This window comes from Magnolia sinica, chromosome 6 (genome assembly GCF_029962835.1).
Source record: "Magnolia sinica isolate HGM2019 chromosome 6, MsV1, whole genome shotgun sequence".
In the NCBI taxonomy this organism is placed as follows: domain Eukaryota; kingdom Viridiplantae; phylum Streptophyta; class Magnoliopsida; order Magnoliales; family Magnoliaceae; genus Magnolia; species Magnolia sinica.
In genome coordinates this window covers 81,584,093-81,599,484 of record NC_080578.1, presented here as the reverse complement: position 1 = coordinate 81,599,484, position 15,392 = coordinate 81,584,093, and the positions used below count along the sequence as shown (strand labels likewise).

The following is a 15,392-nucleotide window of genomic DNA, read 5'->3' as shown; positions in this document are numbered from 1 at the left end:
TAGCTGAGAATCTTTAGGGATGCCCCCATCAAATAGCAGAGCCACCATACCAGATCAAAGGTCTGGATCATGGATGATCAGTAGAATCTAACATGAAAACATCTGAATGCTGTAAAAATCAGTATACTAGCTTTCTTGGGGATAAGCTTCTTAGGAGGGTGTCCGAAGAAGACAAGCAGCAGCATAGGCAAAATTAAACCAACAAGAGAAAAATAGAAGTCAACAACACCTACAACTTGGAGAAGAGCATCCAGCAAGCCAGGTATTTTAGCAAGAGGTGTTGCATCCCGACGCATTTCATCCTTTTCTTTGAAGGAGAGCAATGTAAGGGTATTTAGTGCCCATGTCAATTCGCTCTTCAACCCACTTTGCAGAGCCAGGACTATCCTTTTGTTATTTTGGTCTGTAAAATAATAAATATGATCCATCTGTGAGATATTTAATGGTAGAACTTATTTGTTAACAAGAAAGATTTACTTAAAAGAGTACAAAATACTTCCACGCAGTCGGCTATTTGCCTATTACACAATTAAGGAATTAGAAGATCCTAATCCAAGGCTATGCATCCTTGGGTTTTCAGTTTGCACAAGTTGGACCTATGGTCCGGTGTCCAAAGTCCAACCAGCTGATATTGCAAGCTTCACTGTGGATCATCGTATGCGAAAACAGTTACGTAGCGTTAATGGCCATTACCAAAAAAAAAAAAGTGACTCGTAATGGCCCGTAATGATTCCAAAACAGATTTTTTTCAAAAAAAAAGTGTGTGTGTGTGTGTGTGCGTGTTGGGTGGGTGGGGGGGGCCGTTACAACCCGGATCTTAAGAGTAACAGCGATGGCCACCGTTGCTTTTATGGAACACCTTGCGGTGTATTGGCCATGCCAATAAATTTGGAAGATCTGCCATTTCAGTAGAATGCTACCTTGTTGTGTATTGGCCATGCCAATAAATTTGGAAGATCCCACCATCCCATTTCAGTAGAATGCTAACCATAGTTCCATTTCTTTTCTTAACCATCTTTCATTCTATTGACGTCACATACCTATGAAACTAGAGGGAAGTATTTTTAAAACCAGCTACTCAATTGGCCGCATTACACAGCAAAGTGTTGGGCACCTGGAAGCATGATGTGACAGCAAAGAGGCTACACCATAGCCTTGGCCATTTTTTGCTTAACATGTACATAATAGAAAGCATTTGCATGGCATGAGTGTAGAACGCTCTAGAGTAGGCTACACATTTGAAGAATCTTGAATAGATCTCTAGAGAATTGTAGAGTTCCCGAGCATATGTTTTGTAGCTAGGCATGTTTAGATGCTCTAGAAATTCCAAAAGGTTCCCAAGCCGTTGGACAAATGCTAAAGGGTTTTACCCCAAGCAAATCCACTGTTTCGTGGGAGTGCCACTATAGCATCACTTTTCAAAACATTATTTTTCTACAACGGAAAACTCCGTTTGCCTTTTTCTCGGACGAAAATGCCCATAATCACCTTTTCCAATTTTCTATGCACATGTACTCCTTTTATCATTACTCCCTAGAAAAAACTCTTACCTCAGAAAAATGGGTTATTCTTCTTCTTTTTACCTATTATATTGAACTGAGCTTGTTTGAAAAGAAAATGAGACGAAATTAGATGAAAATTTATAAATATTCCATTTTTAAAATATGGGTACTTTTTTTTCCAAAAGATCTTGCTTAGATGGGTCTTTTGCTAAGAAACAGATAGAAGAAAAGAAAAGAGAGGAATAGATTATAAATATAAATATTTAAAAAAAAAAAAAAAAAAACCCTCCACTTTTAGAAGATGGGTTCTTCTTTTTTTACAAAGATTATGCACAGATGGGCCTTCTTGGAAAAAAACTTATATAAGGAGATGAGAGGTATCAAAAACTCTAATATTAGAAGATAGGTTCTTCTTCTTTCTTCAAAAGATTAGGCTTAGATTGGTCTTTTACCAAGAGTTGTACTTTAGGTCCACTTTTAGAAGGTCGAATTATGTCTAAATGAGATTATTCCAAAGTCATTCAAAAGTTTGTCGAATTATCTTTCCAACAAGCCTAAGATCACCCCGATCCGACCTGTAACGAGAGAGTTGTGAGTGTTTTAGCAGGACTAGGTGATGTATTGTTCAAACCGCAATCATGGTTTTGGGCCCACTTTTGAAAGGTCAAACAAGTATCCAAATGAGATGATTAGAAATCCATTTGAAAGTCGTATAACTATCTTTTCAACGAGAATAAGATCACCCCAATCCGACTTGTAACAAGGGAGTTATGACCGTTTTCATGGAACCACACAATGCATTGTCCAAACCGCGATAGTTGTTTTGTACAAATTGTAATTCAGACTTTGGGCTCATTTTTGAAAGGTCGAACGGTCTCCAAAGGAGCTGATTTCAAAGCCATTTGAAAGTTCATCAAATTATCCATCCAACAAGCACAAGATCGCCCCGATATGACCAATAATGAGGAAGTTATGCCCGCATCTGTGAGACCGCGCGCTGCATGGTGGGAACTGTGATTACTATTTTGTCCAAATGTTGATCACAGTTTATACAAAATGTTGATCGTGGTTTGGACAAAATGTTGATCGTGGTTTGGACAAAATTTTGATCGCGATTGGACAAAATGTTGATCGCGGTTTGGACAAAACAACAATCGCAATTTCCGCTATGCACCGTGTGATCTCACGGAAACGAGCATAACTCCCTTGTTATTAATTAAATCAGGGTGATTTTGTGCTCGTTGGAAAGATAATTCGACGAACTTTCAAATGGCTTTGGAATCAACTTATTTAGAGACTATTTGACCTTTCAAAAGTGGGCCCAAAGTACGTATCACAATTTAGACAATGCCTATACCCAAATCACAATTTGGACTAGACATCGTGCAATCTCATGAAAACAGTCATAACTCACTTGTTACAAGTTTGATCGGGCCAATCTTATGCTCATTGGAAAGATAATTCGACGATCTTTCAAATGGATTTAGAATCACCTCATCTGGACACCGTTCGACCTTTCAAAGCGGGCCCAAGCTAGTGATGGCGGTTTGAACAATGCATCATGCGGTCCCACTAAAACGCTCATAACTCTCTCATACAGGTCGAATCAAGGCGATCTTAGGTTCGTTAGAAAGATAATTCAACAAACTTTAAGAATGACTTTGAATCATCTCATTTGAACACCGTTTGACCTTTCAAAAGAGGCCTCAGAGTCCAGCTCTTGGCAAAAGACCAATCAAAGCCTAATCTTTTGAAGAAAGAAGAAGAACATATCTTCTAAAAGTAGAGTTTTTGATATATCTCATCTCCTTATATCACTTTCTTCCTAAGCAGACCCATCTGATCATAATCTTTGTAGAAAAAAGAACATATCTTCTAAAAGTATAGCTTTTTTATCCCTTTTCCTTTTTTCTTATCTATTTCTTTGCAAAAGACTCATCTAAGCAAAATCTTTTGAAAAATTAAAAAAGAAGAATCCATCTTTTAAGAGTGAATATTTGTAATTTTTTTCATCCAATTTCCTCTCTTCTCAAACAAGCTTAGTTCAATATAATAGGTAAAAAGAAGAAGTAGAACCCATTTTTCTATGGTGAGAGTTTCTGCCAAAGAGTAATGATAAAAGGAAATACAAATGCATAGAAAATTAAAAAAAGGTGATTATGGGCATTTTTGTCCAAAAAACAAAAAGGCAAACAGTGATTTCTGGTGTAGAAAAATAATGTTTTGAAAAGTGATGCTACGGCGGCACTCTCACAAAATATTGGTTGTGCTTGGGGTAAAAACCCAATGCCAAGTGGCGTAATCTAGGCCTTTTGTGTATCATATCTTGATAAAGCTCTCCTCATCTAGAGCTCACAACTTGGACTAAAATAATCTTCTCTTAGGACATGTTTGATAAGTTGTATTTACTTGTAATTTGACTAAATTAAGCATTTATTAATTACAATGGTAAATGCCAAGAGCTATCAATGTATGATGTTGACATCTACACTTTTTGGTAAGTCCTAACTCGGAAAACGAGGCAGACTATGTGGGCCCCACCATGATGCATGCGTTATGTCCACACTGTCCATTCATTTTGCCAAATCATTTTTAGGCATGGGCCCAAAAATGAGGCAAATCCAATGCTCAAGTGGACCACACCATAGAAAGCAATGGGAATAATGACAGCACCGTTGAACCCACTGTTTTCTTTGGTGTGGTCCACTTGAGCTTTGGATTTGCCCCATTTTTGGGCTCATGCAATGAAATGAATGGACAATGTGGATATAACGCATACATCATGGTGGGGCCCACAAAGTTTTGGTAATGAAACAGGGTTGAGTTTTGCTCCCTTTTTTATAAGCAATTCCACCCTTTCCAAATAGCCAGTGGATGTAATTATTATGCTTTTACCACGGATTTACGAGTATTTACATTGAAACAAACAGGCTCTTAGTGCAATGCAAGATCTTTCCCACTCTCATGTTTTCTAGCATCCGAGCCAAATTCTTATGCATAGCGCTTGGTTGTACACATGGGTGAAGGCTGACAAGAGTAGCAATAGTAGGTTGCCTGAATGCCATACAACATGTGGCTAAGGAATTAGCAAGTTCATGATGATTGGTATCAACACTATGTTAGTTTTGTGGTATCATGTTACTATGTTAGCATCAATGGTGATTGCAAGCAAGCTGCTGAGAGGAGTAACCCTTCCAAACCAAAGAGCAAATAGGTACACCCATCTCAATGAGATATATGGACTTTGGCTTGTCGGAGCATGGCATTGCTAGGTTAGAGTTTGCCAAGGTCGATGGGGATGAGAAGTTGGGAGCTTTAGGAAGTGTCCAACAAGAGCATACAAAGGCAAGTCCAATTGCTTGAAATTGACAAGAAGAGTATTGTAGAGGTACTCAAGGCCCAAATCGCTAGGATCCATAATATTTTGAGAGAGTGATTGAGGAGTTGTGCTTATCATCTGGGAAAAGGGCCCACTTCAAGGGAGGTCACCAAGCTAAGAATCCCTGAGCATAAATGCTTCAATGGGACAAGAAACAAGAGATGCTAAAGAGTTGGAAACATTTTGTGGCAAATGGAGCAATACTTTCGTAGAAAATGTAGTTTTGGGCTTCATCATATGTATTATGGTGTGTTTCTGGGCTTGGGTCGTAGGCCCACATTTTATGGACATATTTAATATAATAAACCCTAGTGAGGGCGTATCTCTCGCACATCACCCCACACACACCACCCCCCCCCCCCCCCCCGGTCTTTCTCACTCCTCTTCCTCTTCTCCTCCTCTTTATCGCAGCACTACAGCAATTAATTCACGCTGTCCATCAACATCATCGTCCATATTTAGGGAGGTTGACATGGTATCAAAGCCTTGAGATCCTTCTAGATCTTATTACTTAGACCGGTAGTGAAGAACATCTAATGAGAGGTCCACTATAGTTGGCGGTTGAAGTTCTAAACCTATCTCTGTGCTCTTATTTTCCCAAAACCAGTTGGGTTTTGGATTGTCAGTGGTGGTGTGAAGACATTGTTCATCTTCCTCATGCCATGTCTGGATCTAATAGATTCATAGGCCAATTGGGCCACTAGTTTGATGATCCAATTGTCGGGCCATTGAAGATGCTCCCTCTTTGTTGTCGTTACGATCTGCGGTGTTCCAGATCTGAAGAAATTGTTGGTACATGTGGGCCATTGATCACTAGTGGGTTGTCTTCATCTTGTCCAGATCAGCGCGCGTCTGATCGTGTTGCTCATCATCCATTGCTTTAGTTGGGATCAAATCTTCATTCCTAGTATATCTCTTCCAACCCATCGCCCCTTGCATTTATCTCTACATTATTGAAATTGTTTCCCAATATATTCATGCTCATTATATATTCATGCTCATTGTGATTCATCCCTAATTGCATATGGCATCTCCAATGGAAACAAAAATGGATCTCCTCTGAAGATTGTCCGTTGTGAGGATCTTCTTCCTGCCCATGAGCCAAACAAAAGCCGCTACACGAGGAGGGGCACCGTAAAACCATGAATGATAGGGGTGCAGCAAGCCTGATGGTTGGTGCAACAAAAAAAAAAAAAAAAACCAGATGGAGAATTTGTTGGAAGGATGCGCCAACCATAACACTGAATCTATCTCTTGAGAAGGGAATATATCGTTGAGAAGCTCCAAGAGCCCAACAAACTTGACAATCTCATCATCCGACATATTCCAAAGACGAGGGATCCAAACAACCTGACCATTGTAGACGGAAAAGCACTCCAAAACCAAGATATAACGATCGGGAGCGAGATTGGCCACTCTAGGGAATAAATCTTGTAGCGCTGAGTTACCACACCAAACATCCACCCAAAACCGAATGCAGGCCCCCACTACCAAGGGAGAAGGCAATGCCCCTTCGAACCAATTGTCTTGTCACTGCAATCGCCTTCCAAATGAATGAGGCTCTATATTAAGAAGATCTCTTCACGAACCAGTAACCCCTCAACACTCCACACTTGTTCACAATGGCCTCTCTCCACAATCTATCTAGCTCAGAACCAAATCTCCAAAACCACTTCCCTAGGAGAGCGATATTCATGTCCCCCCAGCTCCTAAACCTAGCACCCCCTTCCTCTAATGTTTTACATGGCCTTTCCCACTTGAGAAGGTGAAACTTCCTCCCATCCTTAACGTCTTTCCAAAAGAAGTCTCTCCTCAATTTCTTGAGCTTGTCCAGCATAGACTTAGGACACTTAAAAAGAGACAAGAAATAAATGGGCATATTAGAGAAAGCCACCTTAATGAAGGTTAGGTGCCCTCCCAAGAAGAGATACCGACATTTGCAGCTTGATAATTTCGATCCTTTCAATGACCCAATCCCAAAGATGCACGGTCAACTTCCCAACGCAAAGGGGCAATCTGAGATGTGTTGAAGGAACTGATGGGGACATCAGAGGACCCACTCAGGTGTACCAGAGACGGAGACGACCACCCATATCAAAGCAACTTTCTTTATGGATGAAAGACAAGTTCCAAATGGGGCCCATCGGGCCATTTCGAAGACCCCACATGCATTGGACGTGCATCAGGAAGACCCCACTTTGGGATGATGCATGTGGGCTGCTTAGGAGATTATTTTAGTCATAGGATTTCTATTTCGTGTCAATCCAACCGTTGGATCTTGTCTATCAGGCCATTGAGCCACCAAATCTTCCTAATCTAAGCCCCTTGAACCTTGATCTTGTTTTCTTTATGCTTTTTGTTATTTTTAGGATTTATTTGATGGTTGGGATTGATAATAAATATTTTTGTTTTCTTATTTTGGATGATAGACCACTTTACTTAAGCGAGTAGCATATTTGTAATTATGCTGATTTTTAATTCCGAATTTTTTAATTATAAAACCATAAGGGGAGTGGAGTTTCAACCCTAGTGGAGATTTAAAAAGAAAAAAAAAAAAGAAGAGAAGCTCTCTTGTGTGAAGGAATTTTCCTCATTGTTTTCTAGGGTTTTTTTTTTTTTTTTATAAAAAAAAAAAAAAAAAGACCTCTTTTCATATTGAATTGTGGAAGGGTACAAACTTGTTTGATGGTGGATTCCCCAAGGTACATCCTTTCTCTTCCTCACCTTCGAAAGGTATTCTTCTTCTTACATCCTTCCTCTCTCTTCTTCGAAAGGTATTCTTCTTCTCTTATCTTACTCTTTTCCTTCCCATTACAACCTTCTAACCCTAGATCTTCAATTTTTTATTTTCCCCAATTTTTAAAAACCCTAATTCCAAAATCTCCAATTCCCATGAACCCTAATTTTCCTAATTTCAAATTTTCTCATTTCCTAACCCTAATCATAAAAGCTACAAATCTGTTCATTGAGTGTGGAATGTGCCTATACTAAATTGGAAGTTCTATCCTTCCATCGATCCTAGTTTTAATTGATTTATGTGATTTCTTAGCATGCGGGCATTTGATTTAGGTTAAATCAGATATTATTTCCTATTGTTTACTCTTAATTAATGGGTAGGTTAGCATCTTTTGTTAATTAAATTACATTATTGACTCTTTCATAATCTCCACGTTACATGCTAGCATTAAATCATGTCCTACATTAGGAACCCATCTTACACACGAAAATGTTAGCAAGGTAGCACCAATCCCCACACACCTAAATACCCAACATCTCAGATTTAGCCAAGTTAATTTCCAGCCCCGAGATGGCTTCAAAGCATACCGTAATCTTGTGAAGATTGACCACCGAGACTGCATCCGCACCACAAAAGAACAATGTATCACCTACATACTGAAGGTAGCTGATTTGCATGCCAACATCTGAGCGCCTCCCTAATCACCACAAACAAATACGGCGATAAAGGATCTCCCTATAGAAGCTCGCTGAAAGCTCTGAAGAACCCTTTAGGCAAACCATTCACAAGGATGGAGGAGGCGGAATGCACACAGGCTACAATCCACCCCCTCCACTTTGAACCACAAACCAATCTGAGGAGCATATAATCAAGAAACTTCCAGTCGACGTGATCAAAAGCCTTCTCAATGTCCAACTTACACATTATCCCACTTTTCCTTCCTTGTTCCTCGCATCAATGCATTCATGAGCAATGAGAGCACTATCTAAAATCTACCTTCCCACAACAAAGCACCTTGATTCTCATATATGACCTTGAAGAGAACATTTTTAAAGCGGAAAGCAACAATCTTGGCCAAAATTTTGTAAGGGCCCCCAATGAGACAGATAGGCCTAAAATCTTTCAATCTTTCCACTCCCTCCACTTTCAGGATCAACGCAATGAAAGAAGCTCTTAGCTTCAAAAGATAGGTGGCTAGAACAAAAAAATTCTGAAATGAAGTCCATCACACATCAATCTTGACCACTTGCCACAATTTTTGAAAGAATAATAAGGGAAACCCATCTGAACCCGAGGCCTTATCATCGCACATCAATCTAATCACAGTCAACACCTCTTCCTCCAAAAAAGGCGCTTCTAAAGAAGAGGCATCCTTCAAAGATAGTGGTTGGAACTCAAGATTACCTATTCGCAGTCTCTCCAACTCCTCTCCCATCAAAAAATTCATGTAATAATCCACAATTGAATCACAAATTTTGTTCTTATTTGAGGTTCTCGAACTATCCACTATTAACAAGGACATTTTATTAATCCGAGCCCTGGCACCAGCAGTACTATGGAAAAATTTAGTGTTTTTATCCCCATCTTTGAGCCACACCACTCTCAAACACTAACATCATTTAATCTCCTCTTCTTTACATCAGTTGGAAAAAGATAGAAGCAGAACCGCCCTTTTTTTCTTATCCTCCACCAACAAACTCCCATTCTCCTCTAGTAGATCAAACTCCTGAATCTCTTCCGCCATACTATCAAACTCTACCTCACAAGCACCAAGAACCTCTGTCTTCCAAATGTTAATTTTACCCTTCAACAATTTCAACTTTCTACTAAGCTTGAAACCGACGTAACTAGCAACTAAGAAGGATGCCCACCAATCAACAAGTTGCGGGAAACCATCAATTTCCAACCAAGAAGCTTCAGATCTTAAAGGCCACAAACCCCAGTTATCAACAACCACCTCTAAAACAATTGGACAATGATCTGAGATCATCATAGGGAGACTACGCTATGAAACCAAAGTGAAATTTCCAATCCCAATAAGAAGACACAGAATCTGTCCAAGCATGAAAGCGTCGCAATTTCTCACCCATTTGAGATTTGACCAAGTGTTTAGCTCCCCCCCAACAGTAAATCCACGAGATCCAGACGGCCCACCCAACCTAAAAAATAACCTCATGCTCCCGGTTACCCGACCACCCTTAGATTTTTTGTAAGAAAAACAAACTACATTAAAATCCTCCCAACACACCACATGACCACCCATTGCTGTCTAATGCTATCGAGCTCAACCCAGAGCTGATCACACAAGCTATAATTGCATGGCCCATACACAACAATAAATACCCATTGAAAACTAGAAGAGATGTGGCTAAGGAGAACGGAAAAAGAGAAAGAACTAGCAACATGATTTCCTCCAAACCTCGAAGTTCCAGGAGACTAAAATACCTCCTGTTGTGTTAGATGCATCGACAGCAACCCACTCTTTCTGGTTTATCCCCCAGATGGAATCAATCATACCTCTGTCAACAGATCGGAGCTTAGTTTACTACAACGAGATGATCTCTACCTTCGACTTTTTGCAAACTTTTCGAATGTCAGCCCTCTTGAACTTACACTTCAAACCCCACACATTTCAGGAAAGAATAATAATTGTCTTTGCTCAATCTCACCCTCTTCCCACCAAATGCCTTACCATTTGAATTGTAATTGATAGAGCATTGAAGGCTCAGAAGCTCTCTCCAACCCTTGGGGGATTTTTTAAGCCTCATCTCTTAGAGATCTTGCTGCCATTGGGCTCCTCTGGCTTTGGTGAACTGGAAAAAAAAAAAAAACGTCTTCATCCCGAGCTCCAAAAGAAAGGCCAAGTGGACCTCCCACCCTTTCTATAGTATCTTTAGCCCAACAAAATTGTTCCTCCGTGATGTGCTCTACCCCCTACAGTGTCATTTGCAACTCCACAACCTGCCCAACATCCTTCACAATTACAACACACGGGCCCTCCTTCACTATCTCTGCATGGAGAGGAGTCACCACCAACGCCTCCAACAACTCCCATATAGACTTCTAGCAACCAGATTCCACCTCAACGCTCTCTGACCCTACAATTTTGTACGTACCTCCAGAGAAGCTTTCCACCGCAATGGTCACCACAATAGCCTGATGATCTTCTGGAAGAAGGATCTCCTTGCATGAATCTCTACCTCCTCCATGGAAGGGATGAGTCTTCTATTGCCATCAAAGCTTCCATAAGAAGTGGCATCTTTATCACGAGAAGGTCCATCGACCTCAACTCACTCCAAAAAACCAAGTTCCTCTCACTGGAAGGGATATAAAGTGAATCAGGCTTGACTTCTGCACTAGGTAATGCAAGACATGAAAATTAATTATGATATGCAAAATTTCAAACTTTAGATCATACTAATTTAGAAACAATCACAAAATTTCCACATCCCACAAAAAAGTCAAGCATTCAACAAGGGGAATCTACAAGGGTCCAATCCTACACATGTTAGGGCTGGATCAATTAAAAATTATAGACCAAACAATGCTCAAAAGAGAGTAGATTTATCCACGCATGCAAAGAATTACTTCCCAATCCAAGGAATTCACATGTTTCAAATCGGGAACACTTAGGGTTTGCAAAAGTGGAATAGAACGTAGGATTTAGGATTATCTAGGGTTAGAGTTAGGGAAACAAGGTTAGAGAGGAGTGAAATAGAGGAGAGAGACGAACCCAAGAGTTTCCACACGTGTGGACAACAGCAGGGTCCAAACGCACGTGCATAGGATCCTACCCACACGTGTGTGGGGCCCACGAACCCAAAAAAGGCAAGTTTGAGTCTGGTCAACCAGGGGTGGGCCACACACACACCACATTTCAGGATGATCCGACGTCTGCTCGAAGTTTCAGCCCTCCTGTAGGGCCTGATTCTGCAAATCTGCTATAGAGGAAAGATCGGCTGCAAAAGGGGGTGGATTTGATGATTGAATGGCTGTGGGAGATGATGAATATTGTGAGTAGGAGGTGGGGGCTATTTGGGATGGATGTGGCTTCGCACCATGGTAGTTAGCCCTTTGAAAAAGGGAGCGTTTCGTACCCAATTAGATTTCCACAACTCTGAGAATCAGAGAAGCAGGAAAATGCAGAATTTTATTAATAATCTTCAATGAAAAAAACCTACAAGGGGATGCCTATTTATAAGAAAACCCTATACCCCAAAAGTCGCACCATGTGCGCACACTATTACTTGGAAACGAAGTAACAAAAATAACAACTAATCAAAGCAATATAAATCCTTCATGATGTTCCAAATAACAACAATAAGCAAAAATCAAAGTCCTAAATCATCTAGGGTAGTAGGCCACGATCATGAGATCCAATGGTGGGATACACATGATGATCGGATCCACTCTAAGGAACCAAAACACGGTCCTGTAACTAAGAGGCCCTCCATAGATGTCATCATCGATCCAGATCAATGGTGGGGCCCTCCTCATCCTTGCATACGTGCATAAGGGAGGCATGCGTGTGCGCAAAATGTCCCCATCAACTCTCCCCGTCCACGAAGATTTCGCCACTGGCGAAACAGAACTCCTAAACCGCTCTAAAATGTCAGGATCAACTCATTGAAGCTCTTCCTCAGTGAGCCATGTACTATCTGAAGCTGGGCGTGACTTCCATTTAACCAGGTACTTTTAAAACCCGCCATCCGACGTTGATACCACCTGATGGTCCAGGATATCCTCCATCTCCTCTCTAGGTGTGGGAAGGGTAGGTATGGGAGGTAGAGGCTATGAAGAAGAGTTGGAAAGAGGCCATGGATTAAGGAAAAGGTCTAGGAAATCAGGATGGTTAGGTGAGAGGCTGGACAATGTTTCAGAGGTCCCCTGAAATGCAACTATATCCTCCACTTTGAATTTGGAACTAATTCCCATGGAAGGTGAAAGATCTACCACATACACATTGAGACTGTTTCGTTTTATAATTTTGAATGGTCCAGTGCTACGTGCGTGTACTTTACGAATGGCTCTCTGAGGGTACCGCTCTGGCCTGATGCGGACCATCATAAAGTCTCCTACATTGAATTCCTTGAAACGTTTATGTTGGTCTGCAGAAAGTTTGTGATTTCATTACTAGTAGTGATCTTTCGCCTGATTTCTTGATGCAATGAATGAATGTGATGCGCAAAGGACTCTCCAAACTCTGATGGCCTATGGGATAGTGACATAGGGACAAGATCAATAGGCTTCATAGGTTTATAACCAGTAACGACTTCAAAAGGACTTAAACCTGTGAACCTATTGACAGAACTATTAAATGCAAACTCGGCTATAGGTAGTGCGGTGTCTCACGTCCTAGTGTGCTCCCCCACTAAACATTTGAGCAAACTCCCTAGGCTCCTATTGACCACCTCAGTTTGACCATTAGTCTGAGGGTGGTAAGTAGAAGAAAATTGGAGTCTAGTATTCATTATGTGTCATAGTGTCTTCCAAAAATAACTCATGAATCGCATGTCACGGTTAGACACTATGGTTTTTGGTAACCCATGAAGTTTGACGACCTCACTAAATAACAGCTTGGCAACATGAGATGCGTCAAAGATTTTAGAACAATGAATGAAGTGGGCCATTTTAGAAAAACGGTACACAACAACAAATATGGAATCGTGTTTCCGAATAGTCTTGGGGAGCCCAAGCACGAAGTCTATACTGATGTCCTGCCAAGGGATGAATAGAACTGGCAAAGGTGTGTATAGTCTCGTATTTTGTTATTTCTGCTTTGCCAGTTGACAAGTACGACATTGCCCTATAATTTTGGCCACGTCTCGCTTAAGGCTTGGCCAATAAAACCTATCCTCCACCAGGGCAATGGTCTTGTCTCAACCAAAATGACCCGCGACCCCTCTTGAATATAACTCCCAGACAAGAAAATCGCGGAGGAAGGTGCGCGGCATGCATAAGCGATCACTCCTAAACAAATATCCGTCTCAAATCAAGTACTTACTGCTAGCTCCTGACGGACTCTCTAGCAACGATGCGTACACAACTCCAAAATCTGGGCACTCAGAATAATCCTATCTGACATGCTCGAGGCCCGTGATTTCGACACTCACGGAATTGAGTAACGCGACTCGACGACTCAACGCATTGGTATGCTTATTCTCTACACTGGCCTTGTGCTTAAGCACAAAAGTGTACTCTTGAAGGAATTGGACCCACTTGGCGTGCCTAGGGTTTAATTTCTTCTGAGAGTTCAGATATCTCAAGGCCTCGTGATCTGAAAACAAGACGAATTCTTGCGGCAATAGATAATGACACCAGTGATGCAATGATTGCACTACCGCGTAGAATTCTTTGTCATAGATGGAGTATTTTTGCTTCACTTCATTCAGTTTATCACTAAAAAAGGCAACTGGGTGTCATTCCTGACTAAGTACTCCTATGCCGACTCCTGACACGTCACATGTGACTTTAAAAACTTTCAAAAAATCCGAAAGCCGCATGATTGGAGCTTCAGTCATCCTAACCTTTATCTCCTTGAAGCCTTCATCTATTGAAACTCTCCTTTTTTTTTTATGTAATCCGTGATGGGAGCCTTAATGGAACTAAAACCTCAAATGAACCGCCTATAGAAGGTAGCCAAGCCGTGAAAGCTGCGCACCTCGTGAATATTGCAGGATTCAGGCCAATTGACAATGGCTTTAACCTTCTCGGGATCCGCCGACACACCCTCAGCTGACACAACAAAACTTAAGAAGATAACACTACTAAACATGAACGGACACTTCTTTAGGTTGGCGTACAATTTCTCAACTCTAAGGATCCCACAAACTTGCCTCAAATGGTTGAGGTGTTGTTCCTTGGTCATACTATAAATCAAGATATTACCAAAGTAGACGACCAAGAACTTCCCCATGAAGGGCCTCAACACTAGAGTCATCACATGCATGAAAGTACTTGGGGCATTAGTCAGCCTAAAAGGCATGACTAGCCACTCGTATAGCCCATCCTTCATCTTGAAGGTTGTCTTCCACTCATCAGCAGGGCATACACGGATTTGGTGATAACCAGTTTTGAGGTCAATTTTTGAAAAGATAATAGCGTTAGCCATCATATCCAACATGTCATCAAGACGCGGTATGGGAAACTGATACTTGACTATGATTTTGTTGATGGCCCTACTATCAACATACATTCTCCATGTGTCGTCCTTCTTAGGTGTAAAAAGGGCGGGCATGGCACACAAGCTCATGCTGTCTCGAATGAAACCCTTTTCTAGGAGCTCATCAATCTATCTTTTCAACTCTGCATGCCCCTTTAGGTTCATTTTATAATGAGGGAGGTTTAGTAGAGTTGCCTCGATGACTAAATCAATGGCATGCTATATATCCCTCATAGGGGGAAGCTCATTCGGTAGATCCTCAGAAAAGACATCATGAAACTCATCCACTACCGAAATGGCTTCAGTGGGTAACTCTACACTAGCCTCTAGTGCACTCCCTAGCCACAACGGCATACACCACCGAGTCCGACGTAGTCTCTCGCTCAAAGTCTTTGGCATTTAGAATATAGAGAGGCTTACACTTGGACTTCGACTCATTCACTTCCTTCGAGCTGCTCACACCACTCTTTATGATGGACTCCTTTCCAGTCGTGTTCTTGGGTGGAAGTGGATTTAGCTTGACTTTCTTGCCATCAAACCAGAATGTGTACACATTTAAACGACCAAATATAGTGACATCTCTATTATAAAGCCAAGGCCTACCCAAAATAA

General features: G+C 41.1%; 1 protein-coding gene across 1 annotated transcript in view; it reads right to left on the bottom strand.

The window, feature by feature from the left end:
• LOC131248930 (armadillo repeat-containing protein LFR) overlaps window positions 1–15,392 on the bottom strand; it is a 71,250-nt gene that overhangs the window by 23,676 nt on the left and 32,182 nt on the right. The window contains exon 2 of the mRNA XM_058249456.1: window positions 234–403. Within this exon, the coding sequence (XP_058105439.1) occupies window positions 234–403 (170 nt within the window). The remainder of the gene's footprint in view (window positions 1–233; window positions 404–15,392) is intronic.